This window comes from Polistes fuscatus, unplaced genomic scaffold (assembly GCF_010416935.1).
Source record: "Polistes fuscatus isolate 324 unplaced genomic scaffold, CU_Pfus_HIC Scaffold2, whole genome shotgun sequence".
Taxonomy (NCBI): Eukaryota; Metazoa; Arthropoda; class Insecta; order Hymenoptera; family Vespidae; genus Polistes; species Polistes fuscatus.
In genome coordinates, this window is record NW_025113096.1 from 12,545,755 (window position 1) to 12,563,912 (window position 18,158).

Genomic DNA, 18,158 nt, shown 5'->3' on the forward strand with positions numbered 1-18,158 from the left:
AGTCAATAAATTATTCCTATCTTGACTCTGCTGCAAAGATATCTTGTTTCTTTTGTATTCGGCAGCATTGTTGGATTTGAAGAACTACTTTAAAATCACTGTTTACAGTAACGTTTACATTCCTTATGTCTTTCTGTACATTGATCAATCATATATCTATCTACTATGTAGATACAAAACCATATGAAAACAATTCTATTTCAAATAGAATAAACTTTATATATTTTTTGTAAATACAATACAACAATCTAAAGAATTCTAGTAAAAAAATCTCAGTACAGTAAATATTTAAACAATAAAAGATGACATAGTTATGCAAACGAAACTGTTACAGTTTCATTACTGTAACTCCATATTTCTATTGATTTGAGGTAGTGTATTCAATATAATCCTATTATCTTGCTGCTATATGTTATGTGCGGATATGTGTCTCATATGAATATCTTTTTTACACCCATACTCTCTTACTACAAGCCCAAAACATTGACGATTATATTGCTATTATTTAAAAAAAATTTATTGAGTTTATACTATTATATACTATAAGTCTCCTAGTTCATATTTTTATTGTAAATAATATTTCTTTCGGCGTAAATATATATAATTCGTGGTGATATGAAAATAGTTGATTGATTGAAACAGACTGTTTAACTATAAATTTGTTCTGGGCTCATAGATCTCTTAGTTGTAAGGGTGCTTAGAAAATTATCGTCTATGCATGGAGTATGAAAAATCCAAATCACGGATAAATCTTGAAACTAATTGCGTTTATACTTTTGATTCCTTAAAATGTAGAGCAACATTATACATACACTTGCAATCATTCATGCTCACACGCAAGTGATATAACACAAATTATCTCAAAATTTTTCCGCTATTCGGTATTTCAACTTCATTACCAAATACGACAAGGCTGCTGACATTAGGCTTGCTAGCACTTGTAAATAATGCCCAGCAATTGTGTTATTTTGTTAGTTTTTTTTTACATATTATTTCTTGAATAATTTATCACATTTTAATCATTTTCACAGATTAGAAAAGAGGAGGCACATGTAACATCATGCCTTACCAAGATAGCTCAATCTATGAACACTTCTGTAAAAAATATAACATCTATGGATGGTTGAGCTCTTGGTCAGCATATGGCGAATTAACACTCTCAAAGGTAATGCGGACCACTTCTGCAGGAATGAGCAACAAACACTCATATCCAAGCGTGAACTGTGTTAGAAATCTACACAATATTGCATTTCTTTTATTTTAAAGGAGGTAGTACTCCTTTAACATGAAAAAGTCACCCTGTAATCTCATTTAGTAATATTTAAAAAATGGAACCTATTCAAGCGCAAGAGTTAAATATATCCCGCGATTTGATTGTACAGGTCTTATTCACTATTGCAGAAGTGATTTTCGCTCTAAGTCTTCCTTTATTAGTTTGTACTTCGACGTAACATGTTCCCCCTCCTTAAAAACTAAACACTGCAAACTTAAACAGTACTACAAAAATTTACTATATCAATTTTGAATTTTGACACCATTACGTTATCCTTATATTATATTTAATATAAGTTTAACCACTTAATGAAATTAATTTTTAGTTAAAATAACAATTACAATGTATAAATACATTGCGAAAAGAAACTTAACATAAAATATGATTCACATCAAGATGTAATAGCCTCAACAGTTCACCAGGGGAAAAACAAACGAAACATACATTTAATAGTTAAACTAGTAACTACTTTACTACACTAGACAGCGAGAAAATCCTAAGACATGCGATATCATACAATGAATCATTATTCATAGAAGTTGCAAAATTTTTGCAGTTCCTAAACAGTATTCTTCCATGTTAAACACGAATTTCATAACTTTGCACTGAATGTCTTGTGATTTTTACGCTTTTTTAACAATTAATTCAATATCATTCTTCCTGCTATGTTATTGATTCCATTATTTATAGCTGGAGAATATCTCAAAATAAAGCAGACCCATTGCCTACTTTCAACTTTTATGCTTAACTTACAATTTTAAATCTTGGAGCCGAAATCCATTAGTTTCTTAACCATATACATGATGAGAATCTTTGTTTTATTAAATTAAGCTCGTATGTATTCCACATATATTATTGGAATTGTTTCCTTTCATACCAATATACTATTTCTTCTTTTTGATGGAATATTTCAACTCCACAGATAAAAATTGATTTCAGACAACAGTTAAAGGTTAAAATCAGTATTAACTATAAGTATTAATTACACGACCATTAGTATGTCTTATACAGTAATAAATTACCATCGTGCTATTTCACTTCACCATCGATGGTAGTCTTTCATTACTAGATGTTATGAGTTATAGCATTATTTAGTAAACGAGTATTAGTGGCATCTGCTGTTGTCAAGAAGAAGTTAAGTAAATTTTGTTGCACGTTACCTTAATAATTAATGTTGTATGAAATTCTGCTCTATAAGTTACTATAAAGCTGATTTAGTGGTGCCGTTTTTTTTTAAAACCTATAAATAGACAATAATATCATTTCAATGTTAAAAGATACTAATATTTAATAATTAAATATAAAAAAGTAGAGTTTTACTTTTTTTAGCTTTTCCTTTTTTCTGAGTTTTTCTTGTTTTGGATGGTACAGATGAAGTCTCTCCGAAACTAGTAATTTCATCACCAAGAGTACCAAGAGTTGTCATCTGACGGCGTCTATGTTTTTCTTGTTTGGTAACAGGTAAACGTGTCATGTAGTTTTCTTCATATTCAATCTTTCGCTTATTTTCACGTCCCAAACTGGCTTGTTTTTCAATTAACCCTTGTGCATCTTCTATCGGTGCATCTAGGTATTCTTCTTTTAATTCCCTTAACACTGCACCAGAGACTGCACGTCTGCGAGCTCTTTCACCAGCCTTACGCATCTTTTCTGCTGCTGTTTCATCTCCGTCTATAAAGCAGTGACACATAAGAGATTGATTTGGTATAATAGAAGCAATGGGAAAAATGTGCTACATTATTAAGTTTTTAATACAAACCATAGTGAACAGCGGCAAGTTTTGGTGGCACATAGATATTTGATTTTCTGATTTGAGATGATTTAAAACCATCTTCATCGCCTTCTTGATCACTATCCGACTCTTCATCGAAACTATCAATCTTAGCAATTATTGCATCAGGATCTGCTTTAAAATTAGTGGGATCATTACTGTTAGTGGTACCAGTTACTGCAGTCTTAACAAGTTTATCTATTTGATATTTAAGCTTGTTATCTATTGGTCGGATTTTTTCTAGGACTGTCCTGATTTCAATAAGGCGATCAATAGAGGGGTCACCTTCAATACGTTCACCTGAACATTTTCTTAAGACTACGTAAGTTAAATTAATAAGATAGGAAAGTAACATATGATACTTCATCTCTAAGAAACTAAGACCCTTGTCCGTTGAGATTTCTCCATTTTTTACACGCACCAACATATTATCTACAAGTTGGTTTACTTGCAGAACATTAGCATTCATTTCCCCCAACAAGCGAAAAGCCTGTGGGAGATCCCTCTGTTCCATTTCATCAATTGCCTACAAATACAATTAATTTTATTCAATAATTAAATAAAAATTGGCATGTAATTAATATTATAAAAATAAATACATTAAAAAAAAAAAACAAAATTTAAAATAATCCTTTATAAATAATGTTTCTAATATCATCAATAAAAAGAAATTTATACTGCAAAATAGTATATGTAAAAAGAAATTTATATTGCAAAATAGTATATATATATATACATACGTAAATATACATATACATATATATATATATATATATGTATATACGTACACATATTTTGTTATGATAAGAAACGTACTTTCATATCTCACATATGTTTGTTTACACTTTAATAAATACTTTTTCGCATTTATAACACACCACGTTTTATGTTACAAATAATCAACGTTGAGAAATTTAATTTCACTGTATGTTTATTTTAATATTCACTATATCCCACTTAAAAAATGAAAACCGCGCAAAATTTCATTCAGAAAACCATGATGTGTACTATGTTTCGAGACTTTCGGTATGAATTATTATAGTAAACACTTGGTTTTTATAAAAATGTCTGCCTTCCGAATATATGAGAAAAAAGCGCAATAATCTGCTGCCATCTTTCCTATTTACTAATGGATGACAGTGAAAAAAAAAAATAATAAAGAATTCCCAATAGAACTGACAGAAAAATGCACTCATTTAGGAATAAGAAATAAAAATTCATTAATGTAATTTGTTCAAAAGTTTGCACTTACTTGTACCATTGTTCTGCAATAAAAATTAAACGAATAAATGCATATCTAAACAACGTAACTTGTAATTAAACGAGTCCCCACGTGGGACGTTATTTTACTTTTCCTGGGTATATTTTTTCTCTTAGAAAAGCCTGGTCAAAACACCAACTGTTGTGTATTTAATTGTATAAATATTTCTTTTCTCAAATATAAGTAGTTATTGAACATAGTAATGCTATTATAAAATATTAATTTATGAAATAGAAATTAACAAAATGCATCATCTACTTAAATAATAAAGTGTCTTCATTCTGAATCTACTTCCTTTATCTGAGAGTATTAAAAAAATGCGGGAATTTCAATTTATACATTAAGATAATTTTTTTTCATATAACTATTACAAACTTCCCTAAAGCACAAATTAAAATATGATTTATAGAGTTTTAATTTTAAAGGACATATAAGATTCTAACAGACATAAATGTAACATGAATAGGAAAATGAAATACGCTCTATTGAAGCAAAATTCTGACAGAAATACAAATACTTAATAAGGCCTATGATAAAAAATGATTATGTTTTTGATTTGTATTATTTTCGTAGTTATATATTTTCTTATATTAATGTTTAACTTTGACGATAAATTTTTGAATGATCTCTGAAATACTTATCTACGTTTATATAAATTATAAATTTTTTTTAATATTAGTATATATGTACAATGCGCTTTTGCTGATACTTGGCAACACTGTAATATACTAAAGGTTAGGAAAGTAACAAATTCTAGGGATTTTTTAACAAAAACATTTCTCATCGTTGCCTTACTTATCAGATGTTTCGTGAAGAACTTCAAGTATAAGCAGATATCATTTTTGACGTGAAAGTGAATAGTGTGAGTGGTTAACAGCAAGTTCCAAGTTTGTTGCGCGGCGTGACGCACCTTTGATAAATATAAAGTTATAGGAATGGTAGGAAAGGTTTTGTGCATTGTTTCTTTTAATTAGATAATCAACTCATCTAATTATATTATATATATCTTCATAGTAAAATATTTATATAGAATAACTTAATATATGATTAAGATAATATCTTTAATTTACGAGTTTAGTTTAATATTTAGAACTTAACAACTTCTATGCTTATTATATATCCATAAAATATTGTTATAGATTTTATTGTATTTCTAAACAAAACGAACTGAGAGATGCTTATTTAAAATTAATTATATATTCATGTGAAAAATTATATTTTCTACATGACATTGTACGTTTTATATATATATATATATATAGTGTATGTTTATGTATATATATATAAATTATATTCGTAAATGTTCGTTAATTCTTCGTTTAAATTCAAATAAGATATTATAGATCGTTCTTTATTTTAACAGGGAAGAATAAAAAAGAATGTTTCTATTCTTGTGATAATATCTTTTTTAATCGAAACAAATGGCTTTTATGTACCGGGTGTTGCACCAGTTGAATTTAAGAAATTGCAAAAAATTGATGTTAAAGCAGTTAAAATGACAAGTACTCATACACATTTACCATATGAGTATTATTCTCTCAAGTTTTGTAGACCAAAGAATGGAACATTAATTTATAAATCTGAAAATTTAGGAGAAGTGTTACGTGGTGACAGGTAAGATTTAAGAATTATGTCATTTCTTTTTTCAAAAAATGTTATTTTCATTTTACAATGATTTTTCTTTTTAATTTTAGAATTGTAAATACACCATATGAAGTTATGATGAAACAAGATATAAACTGTAGGCTTTTATGTCATGGAGCAAATAATCCAATGACATGGAATGATGAAGAATCCCAATGTGCAATAGAACGTATTCAGCACGATTACTCAGTGCATCTGTAAGATAAAGTTTATATTGTTTATATTGTGTTTATTTATACATTTCCAATCTATTACTTCATATTTTACATTTAACATTTAGATTAATAGATAATTTGCCAGCTGCTACCAAGAAATTTGTTAAAGGAACTAATGGGGAAGTAGTTTATCATGGATATAGATTAGGAGGTGTTATAGGTGATCAAGTTTATATTAATAATCATTTGACATTAAAATTAGGATATCATGAACATGGAGAGTATGTATTTTTTATATTGTTCTTTTTTAATTATTATTTATCTTCTAAATCAATTCATTTTTTAAATCAATTTTATATCCTTTTTCTTTAGAAATCAATTTAGAGTAGTAGAATTTGAAGTGGAAGCTCGATCAGTAGATATAAGTAAATTGACTTATGATGGAAACAAGTGTATATTACCATCTCAAACAAGCCCTCAATTTATTAATCCTAAAGGTACTAGACTGCTATTCTTATATTCCGTGAAGTGGAAAAAATCAGATGTGAGTTGGGCAAGCAGATGGGACACATATCTAGGAATGAATGATGTTAAAATTCATTGGTTTTCTATTATAAATTCACTCATTGTAGTTTTTTTTCTATATGGTAAATGAAATTAATTTCGTTTAATGTTTTATTTAATAACTTAATAACTTATAATTTGGAACATAATATTCGTTTATAGTGCTCATATAATTTATCCACAGGTATTCTTATTACGATCATGGTAAGGACTCTTAAAAGAGATATAGCTCGTTATAATGCAGGTGATAATGATAGTCTAGCTGGCTTAGACGAAAGCATTGAAGAAACTGGTTGGAAATTAGTTCATGGAGATGTTTTTAGACCACCTCCTAATTCACGTTTGTTTGCTGCTGTAATAGGCAATGGCATTCAAATATTTTTTATGGCACTTATTACAATATGTAAGATAAAGATATATTTACTTTAGATTCAATTTGAATATTTTTATTGTAGAATTTATATAAACACTTAATAATTGTTATTTATTTACAGTTTTTGCCATGCTTGGAATGCTTTCACCAGCAAGTAGAGGAGCATTAGGAACTTGTGCTATATTTTTATTTGTATTCTCTGGATCAATTGCTGGATATTTTTCTGCACGTTTGTATAAAACTATGCGAGGACGAGAATGGAGAAAAGCTGCGTTATTGGTAAGTTAATAATAAATTTGAAAAAGTTAGTAATGTAGTTTTAAAATAATCAGTAATATGATATAATTTATTTTATTGACAAATTACTGTAATAATATATTAAAATAAAACTGAAATTTGTAGACAGCAACACTTTATCCTGGTATAGTATTTACTACATGTTTTTTTCTAAACTTCTTCATATGGGGAAAACACAGTTCAGGAGCAGTTCCATTTACCACTATGTTAGCATTGCTTTGCCTATGGTTTGGAATTTCACTTCCCTTAGTATATCTTGGATATTTCTTTGGTTATCGTAAACATCCGTTTACACATCCTGTTAGAACAAACCAAATTCCTAGACAAATTCCAGATCAGTTATGGTATATGAATCCAATATTTTGGTAAGTATTTTAACATGTTTTATATTAAAACTATATTTGATGTTAATTTATATAAAAGATTTTCATACATTTTCCTTAATTTTTCAGTACATTGATGGCTGGCATATTACCATTTGGTGTTGTCTTCATAGAATTATTTTTTATTTTGACAGCACTATGGGAAAATCAATTTTATTATCTTTTTGGATTTTTATTTTTAGTATTTTGTATTCTTGTCATTTCTTGCTCTCAAATATCTGTAGTTATGGTGTATTTGCAACTATGTGCAGAAGTATGTATTATGTAACATATTTAGTACTATTTATATTTATATTTTTAATCAATAATAAATCATAATATTTATTTAATTACAGGATTACAGATGGTGGTGGAGAAGTTTTATAGTTAGTGGTGGATCAGCTGTATATATGTTAGCATATTCAATTTTTTACTTTATGACCAAATTAGAAATAACAGAATTGGTTCCAACGCTGATGTATTTTGCATATACAGCATTAATGGTGCTTACATTTTGGTTGTTAACTGGTACAATTGGCTTCTTTGCTGCATATGCTTTCATTCGCAAAATATATGCAGCAGTTAAATAAACTAGTCATAAAATATATTGTCATAAATGAACTCAGTGAATGATGTGCGAATGTAACCTTATCTATTAGTTTATGGTGAGTGTTAGAATATTTTTTAATTGTGAGATTAAGATGAAAGCAGTGTGTGTATTTGTTAAATTATTAAACAAAATAAGAGTTTTAATAAAATCTAAAAATACATATTATGTACGTATGTATGTATACAGACGTAATCATACATATAACATAATATTTACATACATAATACAAAATACTAGTAATAAATTATAAAAAATTACAAATAGTTTAAATAACGTGCATTGTATGTATATGAATCCATAATATTATTTTCAGTGTAGAAATGAACAAATTTTTTCATGCATCACAAAATTATTATAGATTGTATGTTTCCGTTGAATCTGAATTGTTGATAATTATTATACCTTTTAGTCCTTGTTTTTTAATATGGTAGAAGTACTTTGAATGCAAACAGATAGATTATTATTTGTCCATCTTAAATTATGAAGATTAAAAAAAATGAATTAGTTATTATTTATTATAATGTAAATTGGGTAAATATAATGTTTTTTTAATAGTAATTTTATAAACGCTGTGTATATTTTTAATATTGGCATAGCAAACAATTTCAATTATTATTTTACATTAATGTAATTTGTATAATGATCTTCTTTATTACAATTATATACATTTTTATTCACAATATAGTTGTTACATTTTATAAATGTGACTTTATACATTTAATAATGTATATTCGATATTTACAATATGTAAAAAAAAACATACTAGTATGTTATTACTAAAATAATGTTTTGTATTATGATATAAATAATGTAAATAACATATCTGCTCATGACATGTATTCATGTATAATGTCTTTTTAATACTATTAGTGATATTCATATCTTATTAAACAATGTATAGATAAAATTACCTCTATTTGTATTTTACTAAAAATATGCAAATAATGAGAATATACATATGTGGGAATACATGTGAGATCAGATTATTACCGTGATTTCATCTTCAAAAATACAATTAATATTATTTTAGGAATATATTTTATAGTTAAATATACGAAAATACCTACTATAATTATGATATATATTAAAATCACAGTAGATTCTACCGGCATGTAACACTTTGATACAGAAAAATTATTTGGAGTAAATACACCCTAAAACAAAACTTTATATAACTCTTGCAGAGATATCATACATTTAAAAATAAATTAAAAAGCTTACTAATAAGAAAGATGGATTATTGATATTTCTCCAGCTAAAAGAAGGGATTGTAAATTCCAAGATATCATCTTTATGTATTCTTCTGCAACCGTAGTGAGTGTGACCATCAACAACCAGTCTTGGATTTAAAATATCTAAAAGCTTTAAATTTATCTATTTTATATACTTCAAAATAAAACGAATAAAATTTAGAATAATTTATTTACTTGTTTAGATGCTTCCTTTGATAAACACTCCCACCGTTCACGAAATTGTAAGCTTTTTAGTTCACGTGGTGCTTCATCAGGTTCATTACACATTTCATCAGATACACGGTACAATGGATAATGCTGTAATAAACAGAATAAAATATATTTCTTTTTAAATTTTATATGGATATTAATTTTATTTATATCTTGACAAACATATAAATAATATAAACCTGAAGAAGGATAGGACGACTATACATGGATAATTTATCTTTGCTTTTAGTGCAATTATTATCTATTCCTTTTGCACATTGTAATTGTTCTGAAAAAGAAGTATTTGTTTTACAAATTTACTAATAATTAAAATATTATATATAATTTTATATATATTTTATAACAATTTACCAGCAATTTTATCTATTGCAATTTCTGTAGACTTGCATAAAAAACAACCATCTCCTTCTAATGCCATACTATTGATCAAGATGAAATGATTACCATTACTACTGATTCTTCTAACACTGGGTGCTTTCATTTTATTTATAAATCTTTGATTTGTATAAGGTGTTATGGCTAAATAAATTTTTGTTTACTTGAGCCAAGATACTAATATATGCATAAGAAATAATTATTTTAAATAATTAACAGAAAATGTGATTATATTAAAAATACCATAATGAAATCCTATGTCATGATTTCCAGCCATTGTATAAAGGCGAACACCATCTGGTACGGAAAACAGTGAGTGAAATCTTGATACATAATTATCAAATTCCTTATCGTTAGACCAATCACCTTCATCAAATATATCACCTATAATATTTAATAATAATAAAAAAAAAATATGAGCCAATTCGACATTTGCCAAAATGATTAACTCCATAAAACAAAAAGTAAAGAAAATTAATAAAATTACGTACATTGTTATATCATTTACTGCTCAACAGTCATACAAAATTTTGTTATTTAGTGGTGTTAAGCTCATTTGAAAAACTTCTCTGTAACACCTCAATACAATCCATTTTTCCACTGAAGTTCTTCTGAAGTCAACAGTATGCAGTGTTCTGAAGTGTTCACCCAACCAAATACTAATCGTGTCCATCATTACTTAATTATAGTGATAATATGGAAACTAGTTTTTTTAACAAGACTAGGTCATTTACTCTATTATTAAGGAAATTAATTTTAAACATAAAAAGTTAAACATTAATTAAGTGTTTTGAGATTAAAATTTAAAAAGATGATGAAAGTGGAGTTAATCTCTTTGGCCTATAAATGATATAGAGAACTTGATTATTGATACTAGTATATAATTTTACATACCTAAAATAAAAATTATATTTGGTTTATGAATTGCTACAGCTGTTTGAAATGCTCTATACATTTGCCATTCTCTGAAAATATTGTTCACTTATATTGAATCAAATGAATTTGTAATCATTTGTAATATCAAATACTAATCAAATATTTTTTAAACATTGTTTAAATTAAATTATGATAATAAATATATTTATTTATACCTTCTCAACTTATCAAACCAGTGGCCTTTTTTAGGACCAAGTAAATGAGTATCAGAAATGAACATAGCTCGTACAGGATTTTCATTAAACTTTGACGAATCAACAGATGAAACAGCCTTACGTGGGTCTAAAGATGGCCAATTACACTAATTTATAAAAATTACTTAAGTAATTTTTTAATTAAATTAATTTCATTGCAATATATATAGCAACTAAAATTGTCATGTAAAATGGTTTTACTAACCTGTGTAAGTACTATGTAATATATGAGATATTCACAAAAAAACAACACAGAAGCAGAAATTAACGTAAATATAAATAAGTAATTATTATAGAAACGTTTTCTTGGTATATACATGTTTTATTAAGTTATGTATAAAAAGGTTTTATATAAACTTGAATAATTTATTTAATAATTTAACTTTCTGCGTATCCAAGTTTTCAGAAATTTACGTGTGAGCGATAGTAGGGGTAGAGTCAATTAAATTCAAGTTTGTTGTTGATTAATGCAATGGTATTATTGATAAGTAAGCCATTCACGGACCAAATCGATTAACTCTACTTTCTGAATTTTTTAAAATTTTATTATTAAAGAATTACATTAATACTTCATTTTTACATGTCAAATCAATTTCCCTAATAATTCAGCCTAACACCATTAAATGAAAACACATAATCTTTATATTTTAATATTAAATAGTACGATAATGTAAACTACTTTATCAATTTTCTCTGCTTTTTGTTCGGTGGAGTTAACCGATTTGACAAATGACTGGCTCAAATATATATTAAGTTTAATTCATTTATTATTTAAGAAACCCAACAGCACAAGCTAACATTAGCATTCAAAACTCTACACAAATTTAAACAATTTTTTTATTCACTTATAGTTTATATACAAATTTAAACGCTTGTGCTAAATTTGGTTAGTCTAATTTTAGTCAGTTCTCTTTATTTTAAAGCATATACTATATAAAATTCTGACTATACTTGTTCTCGAATACTACGTGGTTTATAAGCGCTATATCCGAAAATTGAACACACTTAATTGGTACAACTAGCCCAAAGGATAAGAATGGTATTTCAATTATCGACCAATTTCGAAATACCTTGAGCAGTATCTTTAATTGTATATGTTATTACTTCTCGGTCGGTTATCTTTGTAGATTTAGAAAGCAAATATTTCTTTATCGGTTGTACCATTTTTCAAGATTACGTGTAGGTTTTACTTTTCTATAGGCTTGAATTGTTTCGTACTTTGTACTCAGGGCTGTTGCTTTCTAGTGTCTTTTTTTTATGAATGTGAATAATAATAGTTAAATTATTCAGTCTAGTATATAAAACTCGAATAAAATGGCAAGTTGTAGAATATTTGGAGCACTTATGCGTTTTTCACATAAAAAAATGTATTTAACAAAATCGGGTAATTATGAAAATTGGATTCTCTTTTTGTTCGTACTTTGACTTAACAAATGAATAAATAAATAATAGTTGCCAGTATTGTTGCATAAATTTGTTTCTACTTATTTCTATATATGTATCTCTGTATTTTCATAAATTAAATTTGATATATATTTATTACTTTTCTAGCAATAGTACAACCATTGAGGACAGTTACAAGTATAACAGGCAAAAAGCATTTCAAATGTAAAGTTGTTGATGATGTAGCGGTTATTACTTTAGATTCTCCAGGAAGTAAGGTACAATATTATATTTTATAATTTTTTTAGAATTTATTTAAATATTTATGTAAAATATTAAAGGTATATCTACAATATAACTGTGAATACTATAATTATTTAGAATATGATCAATTTTAATGAAGATTAAATTAGTATTATAATTTCTTAATCTTAAATGTATTAATAATTTAGTAATCTTTTATAGGTGAACACATTAAATTCAGAAGTAATGGAAGAAATAATTGATGTTCTGGACGGTATAAGAAACAACACAGCTGTCAAATCTGCTGTCTTAATAAGCGGAAAACCAGGCAATTTTATTGCAGGTGCAGATTTGACTATGTTACAAAAGTGCCAAACTGAAGAAGATGGTTATAATATTGCAAAGACTGGTCAACAAATTTTAAATAATATAGCAGAAAGTAAAAAGCCTATTGTAGCAGCTATTCAAGGAGGTTGTCTTGGTGGTGGTTTAGAGGTATATTTTAAGTAGTTTTTTTTTAATAAATAGAAAAAAATATTGATTTTGTAAACATTTGTTTTAAATTGTTATTGTGTTTATTTATTTTTTGTTTGCATATAGGTTGCATTAGCATGTCACTATCGAATTGCTGTTAATGATACCAAAACTGGTCTAGGTTTACCAGAAGTAATGGTTGGCCTTCTTCCGGGTGCGGGAGGTACACAACGGTTACCTAAACTTACTTCAATTCCAAATGTGCTTGATATGGTTCTTACTGGCAAAACTCTTAAAGCAAAGAAAGCTAAATCAATAGGATTAGTTGACATATTGGTTAACAGTCTTGGTCCAGGTGTAGCATCACCAGAAGAAAAGTATGTTGAAAATGATCTGAAAGTCATAAAAGATATATGCACATATTTTTTAATACACACGATATAAACTTAACATATAATATGAATTACTATATTTTCTTTAATACAGTACTTTACACTATTTGGAAGAAATTGCTATAAGAACTGCTAAAGATATAGCAAATGGAAATTTGAAAGTTGATCGTAATCCAAAGACGATACAAAATAAAGTTCTAAATTATGCCCTAACTTTTGAATTTGTAAAAAATCAAATATTTAGCAGGGCAAAAGCACAAGTTATGAAAATGACAGGAGGACTTTATCCTGCCCCTTTAAAAATTTTAGAAGTAGTTCGTACGGGTTTAGATAAAGGACCAGTTGCAGGTTTTGAGGCAGAAGCTAAAGCTTTTGGTCAATTAGCAATTACCCCACAGTGTAAAGGTCTTACAAGTCTCTTTTTTGGGCAGACAGCTTGCAAAAGAAATCGTTTTGGAGTACCAAAGAATGCTGTCAAGTACGTCTTTATTTTATAAATCAATCTATGAATTTCATATTTATGAAAATAATGTTTATTATATATGTACAGAAAGATATCCATTATTGGTGCTGGTTTAATGGGTGCAGGTATTGCACAAGTAAGTATTGACAAAGGATATCATGTTGTTTTGAAAGATACTAATGAAGCTGGATTATTCCGTGGAGTGGGTCAAATTCAGAAAGGTTTAGATAATGCTGTAAAAAGAAAACGTTTTTCCAAGTATGTACAAATATAAATAATATTTCATAATAAGAATTTCAAAATATAACTTATATATTTCAGAATTCAAAAAGATAAATATTTGGCTAATCTTGAGCCTACGTTACAGTATGATTTATTCAAAAATACAGATCTAGTCATTGAAGCAGTATTTGAAGATATTGCTATTAAACATAAAGTCATCAAAGAAATTGAGGCACATGCTCCAGAATATTGTATTATTGCAACAAATACATCTGCGATTCCTATAGCAAAAATTGCTGCTGGAAGTAGTCGTCCAGAAAAAGTACACTTATTATTATTATAAAATATTTAAATGCTTATTTATTCAATATTTAACAGTACATTCATGATGTTTAGGTGATTGGTATGCATTACTTCTCACCAGTAGACAAGATGCAGTTATTGGAAATAATTACTCATAAGGATACAGCAGATGAAACTATAAAAACAGCTGTACAAGTTGGTTTAAAACAAGGCAAAACTGTTATCACAGTTGGAGATGGGCCTGGATTTTATACCACAAGAATACTCTCTGCCATGATTTCAGAAGCGATTAGATTGATGCAGGTAAAGAAATGTTATTATTTGATTAATTACATTAAAATTACATTAAAATGTATATTAATTATTAATAATATTAGTGTAAATAATATAATATTTGGATATAGGAAGGTGTTGATCCCGTAGTTTTGGACAACTTAACCAAATCATTTGGATTTCCTGTAGGAGCAGCAACTTTATCTGATGAAGTTGGTATCGACGTTGGAGCACATATTAGTGTAGATTTAGGAAAAGCTTTGGGTGAACGTTTTTCAGGAGGAAATCAGAATATTATGTCAGATATGGTCAAGGCTGGCTTTCTTGGTAATTACTTATATTTGTTTATTGATACCTTATTGCTAATGTATTAACTTATTAAATCCTTATCCTTTTATAACTAGGCCGCAAATCGGGCAAAGGTATATTCATATATGAAAAGAATACAAAGAATAAAGACGTTAATTTGGAAGCATTAAATATTTTAAAAAAATATGCAATTCAACCGAAAGGAAGTACTTCCTCTGAAGATCGTCAAATGAGAATGGTGTCTAGATTTGTCAACGAAGCGGTACTTTGCTTAGAGGAGAATATCTTAGCAAATCCTGTAAGTAATTTTAATCATGTATGAGATATCACTTGTTTTACAGTACATATAATATACACGTACAGTAACGCATAATTTTAATCATTTCTAGTTGGAAGGTGATGTTGGAGCTGTCTTTGGATTAGGTTTTCCACCGTTTACTGGAGGACCTTTCAGATGGGTAGATTCATATGGGGCACACAGATTGGTGAAAATTATGGAAGAATTTCAAAGTCACTATGGCCTTGCTTTTAAACCGTGCCAAATGTTATACGATATGGCATCTGATTCAACGAAAAAATTTTATAAATAACAGAAAAATGTCCAGTACTTTTAACATTTATTTAAAATGAAGAGTATACGAGCATTTATTTTATAAATAAGCATTATACTATGGTAAACTATGAGATTTTCAATATGTTTTAACATTATAGTTGCTGTCTGATTTTAAAACAATGCAATTTATACTGTTATATAGTTTATAAGATCTTTTATAATTTTCTATATAATCATATACAGAATGGTAATAAAAGGGTCTGATATTTTAAGAACTCATAGTTCTTATCAATAGAAGTAAAAAATGTTTAATTAACATGGATCCTAAAATCAACCCTTTCGATGTAAATTAACTTTTATTATTTATGAGTGCTTAATAACATAAGCAAGTTTTTAAGCAACATATTAAATGTACACAGAAGAATTTGCTTAGAAATATTTTAATTTAAGGTTGTCAAGATAACTTTATTATGAAAATAAGCAAAAATTATTAATATATTAACAAATATTATTTCGTAGACATTATAATATCGAATGCTCTTAAATAATAAAAGTTAACTTATATCGAAAGGGATAATTTCAGGACCTATGTTAATAAGACATTTTTTACTCCTCTCGGTGAATACTACAAGCCCTTCAAATATTGAACTCTTTTTTTTACCACCCTGTATATATTGTTATATCTATATGTATATATATACCATAATGTATAATAAGCTTATTTTTGTAGAAATTTGATAAAATGTATACACATGTATACGTCGAAAATAAATACATTATGAAAGATAATGTTATTATTTTATTATATAACCATTTAAGAATGTGATTATTGAATGCATTCATTACCAGTATCTTATAAATATTCTATGCTTGTGCAAATGCGAATCAATTCTTAATCGCATAAGTAGCAATATCAATAAACCTGTTTTGTGTATATTTTTTATTTGCTATATATAAATATACATAGGTAAAGACGGAAATATAATTTGATGCAACATCAGAAGAGTATTGCACTTTCCTTTTCATGCATAATTAAGTACATGTTGTTAAAGACGAAAGTTTATTTATATTATAAAAGAGCCAATTGTTTTCTTTTTTTTATTTATTCTTTGCATAAATGTTACAATTTTAGATGCTAATTTTTATATATATATATATATATATAACAGAATATAATGTGATATTCAATTTCAATACCTTCGTCAAGTGATTATGTTAACTTTCGTATGTGTTTCCCCAGACACATAAAAAATCTGGTAATTCCACGAACAACATTTGTTTACTGCTTACATAGATTCTTCTTCGTTACAATTAACAATTATAAAAAAATATCTTAACATAAAAAAAAAAAGAAAAAAAATATATATGTACAGGTAATAGGTAAGATATTTTGCATCATCTACAAGTTTTCTATCTGTTTATAATATATATGACGTTAAAAGAGACCAAGTCCTTGGCTGATGCAAGAAAGCAGGAGATTTCACGAGATACCTTTGATAAGATTTCTCTCGTTGGACCGGTAAATCACTACCCTATTCTAATAAACTAAAGAAAATTAAGAATAAAATATAGATTTAACTACTATCAAAGATTCCGAAGTCTAGAATTTATCGATTCTATTTTATCGTTATGTTGCTCTCCAAGCTTTTATAAAAAGATAAGAGTAATTATTAATGACAGAGTATATAATTTACAGGTATATACAATTAATTAGCTTTGAAAGACAATAACAAAATATAATAACTATGATTCTTTGTCGTTTAATAAAAATTCTAAAGTATGAAAGCATTGAAATATGAAGAAAATACTTTTAGAAATTTCTACAAAAATCTGACGTGAAGCGATGTGATTTATGAAAATACGATATGATCAATAGATTTAGCACGTATTCATACTTGTTATCACACCATCGTATGATAACATTCTATTGACATTGTTTAAAGTCTGGAGACACAAGTGATTAAGGAACTATAGCGGGAATAGCTGTGATCACGTATCAATGAAAAAACGTTGACTTTCGTACTACCTTATGTTTATATTTGCGATTAAATGCTATTAATAATATACTGTTATTCCGAATATCTACAATTAAATTTAACTAATATTACATATTATGTAATATTATCGAACGATTTTATCAGCGTTATTTATTAATATGCACAAATATATACGCAACAACTTATCATGAGTTTACAGTATGATAACGATACTTTTATATTTGTTCATATTTATAATAAAGAGTTTATTTTTAATAATAAAATAAAA

General features: G+C 27.2%; 4 protein-coding genes across 7 annotated transcripts; 2 read left to right on the forward strand and 2 right to left on the reverse strand.

The window, feature by feature from the left end:
- Positions 1-938: 938 nt before the first annotated feature.
- On the reverse strand, positions 939-4,417 carry LOC122516682 (neuroguidin-A). 3 transcript variants are annotated; one of them, XM_043634685.1, is made up of 4 exons: positions 4,297-4,417; positions 3,033-3,570; positions 2,594-2,944; positions 939-2,513 (listed from the first exon to the last, which is right to left on the reverse strand). In XM_043634685.1, exons 1-4 carry the CDS (start codon positions 4,303-4,305, stop codon positions 2,488-2,490), a joined length of 924 nt encoding a protein of 307 aa, XP_043490620.1. In that variant the 5' UTR covers positions 4,306-4,417; the 3' UTR covers positions 939-2,487. The 3 variants fall into 3 exon arrangements, with proteins under 3 accessions (XP_043490620.1, XP_043490622.1, XP_043490623.1); XM_043634687.1 differs by lacking the exon at positions 4,297-4,417 and adding an exon at positions 3,861-4,128; XM_043634688.1 differs by lacking the exon at positions 4,297-4,417 and adding an exon at positions 3,833-4,128.
- Positions 4,418-5,057: 640 nt separating this feature from the next.
- Positions 5,058-8,305, forward strand: LOC122516684 (transmembrane 9 superfamily member 4). The gene is made up of 10 exons (XM_043634690.1): positions 5,058-5,243; positions 5,669-5,919; positions 6,000-6,146; positions 6,230-6,385; positions 6,477-6,751; positions 6,853-7,071; positions 7,163-7,320; positions 7,444-7,703; positions 7,791-7,974; positions 8,057-8,305. Exons 1-10 carry the CDS (start codon positions 5,241-5,243, stop codon positions 8,288-8,290), a joined length of 1,887 nt encoding a protein of 628 aa, XP_043490625.1. The 5' UTR covers positions 5,058-5,240; the 3' UTR covers positions 8,291-8,305.
- A 912-nt stretch (positions 8,306-9,217) lies between these two features.
- Positions 9,218-12,190, reverse strand: LOC122516685 (metallophosphoesterase 1). Of its 2 annotated transcripts, none has more exons than XM_043634691.1 (9): positions 11,484-12,190; positions 11,240-11,385; positions 11,043-11,113; positions 10,392-10,532; positions 10,125-10,292; positions 9,953-10,041; positions 9,738-9,860; positions 9,532-9,672; positions 9,218-9,464 (listed from the first exon to the last, which is right to left on the reverse strand). In XM_043634691.1, exons 1-9 carry the CDS (start codon positions 11,595-11,597, stop codon positions 9,297-9,299), a joined length of 1,161 nt encoding a protein of 386 aa, XP_043490626.1. In that variant the 5' UTR covers positions 11,598-12,190; the 3' UTR covers positions 9,218-9,296. The 2 variants fall into 2 exon arrangements, with proteins under 2 accessions (XP_043490626.1, XP_043490627.1); XM_043634692.1 differs by having other exon boundaries at positions 11,240-11,366; positions 11,484-11,572.
- Positions 12,191-12,275: 85 nt separating this feature from the next.
- Positions 12,276-16,536, forward strand: LOC122516683 (trifunctional enzyme subunit alpha, mitochondrial). Its single transcript, XM_043634689.1, has 11 exons — positions 12,276-12,662; positions 12,830-12,939; positions 13,127-13,399; positions 13,505-13,755; positions 13,865-14,248; positions 14,321-14,491; positions 14,555-14,777; positions 14,852-15,061; positions 15,163-15,358; positions 15,436-15,638; positions 15,730-16,536. Exons 1-11 carry the CDS (start codon positions 12,593-12,595, stop codon positions 15,928-15,930), a joined length of 2,292 nt encoding a protein of 763 aa, XP_043490624.1. The 5' UTR covers positions 12,276-12,592; the 3' UTR covers positions 15,931-16,536.
- Positions 16,537-18,158: the final 1,622 nt, after the last annotated feature.

Bases quoted from the DNA above. Each gene is read 5' to 3' on its own strand.
- LOC122516682 (XM_043634685.1), bottom strand. The intron at 2,945-3,032 runs GTTTGTATTAAA...ACTGCTTTATAG, and splicing joins ACTTGCCGCTGTTCACTATG to ACGGAGATGAAACAGCAGCA. The intron at 2,514-2,593 runs GTAAAACTCTAC...GTCTATTTATAG, and splicing joins AAAAGGAAAAGCTAAAAAAA to GTTTTAAAAAAAAACGGCAC.
- LOC122516684 (XM_043634690.1), top strand. The intron at 5,920-5,999 runs GTAAGATTTAAG...TTTTAATTTTAG, and splicing joins GAAGTGTTACGTGGTGACAG to AATTGTAAATACACCATATG. The intron at 6,386-6,476 runs GTATGTATTTTT...CTTTTTCTTTAG, and splicing joins GGATATCATGAACATGGAGA to AAATCAATTTAGAGTAGTAG.
- LOC122516685 (XM_043634691.1), bottom strand. From the start codon at position 11,597: ATGTATATACCAAGAAAACGTTTCTATAATAATTACTTATTTATATTT. The intron at 10,293-10,391 runs GTATTTTTAATA...AAATTTATTTAG, and splicing joins TGACATAGGATTTCATTATG to CCATAACACCTTATACAAAT. The intron at 9,673-9,737 runs GTAAATAAATTA...ATAAATTTAAAG, and splicing joins CAAAGGAAGCATCTAAACAA to CTTTTAGATATTTTAAATCC.
- LOC122516683 (XM_043634689.1), top strand. From the start codon at position 12,593: ATGGCAAGTTGTAGAATATTTGGAGCACTTATGCGTTTTTCACATAAA. The intron at 12,663-12,829 runs GTAATTATGAAA...TTACTTTTCTAG, and splicing joins AATGTATTTAACAAAATCGG to CAATAGTACAACCATTGAGG. The intron at 14,778-14,851 runs GTACACTTATTA...CATGATGTTTAG, and splicing joins GAAGTAGTCGTCCAGAAAAA to GTGATTGGTATGCATTACTT.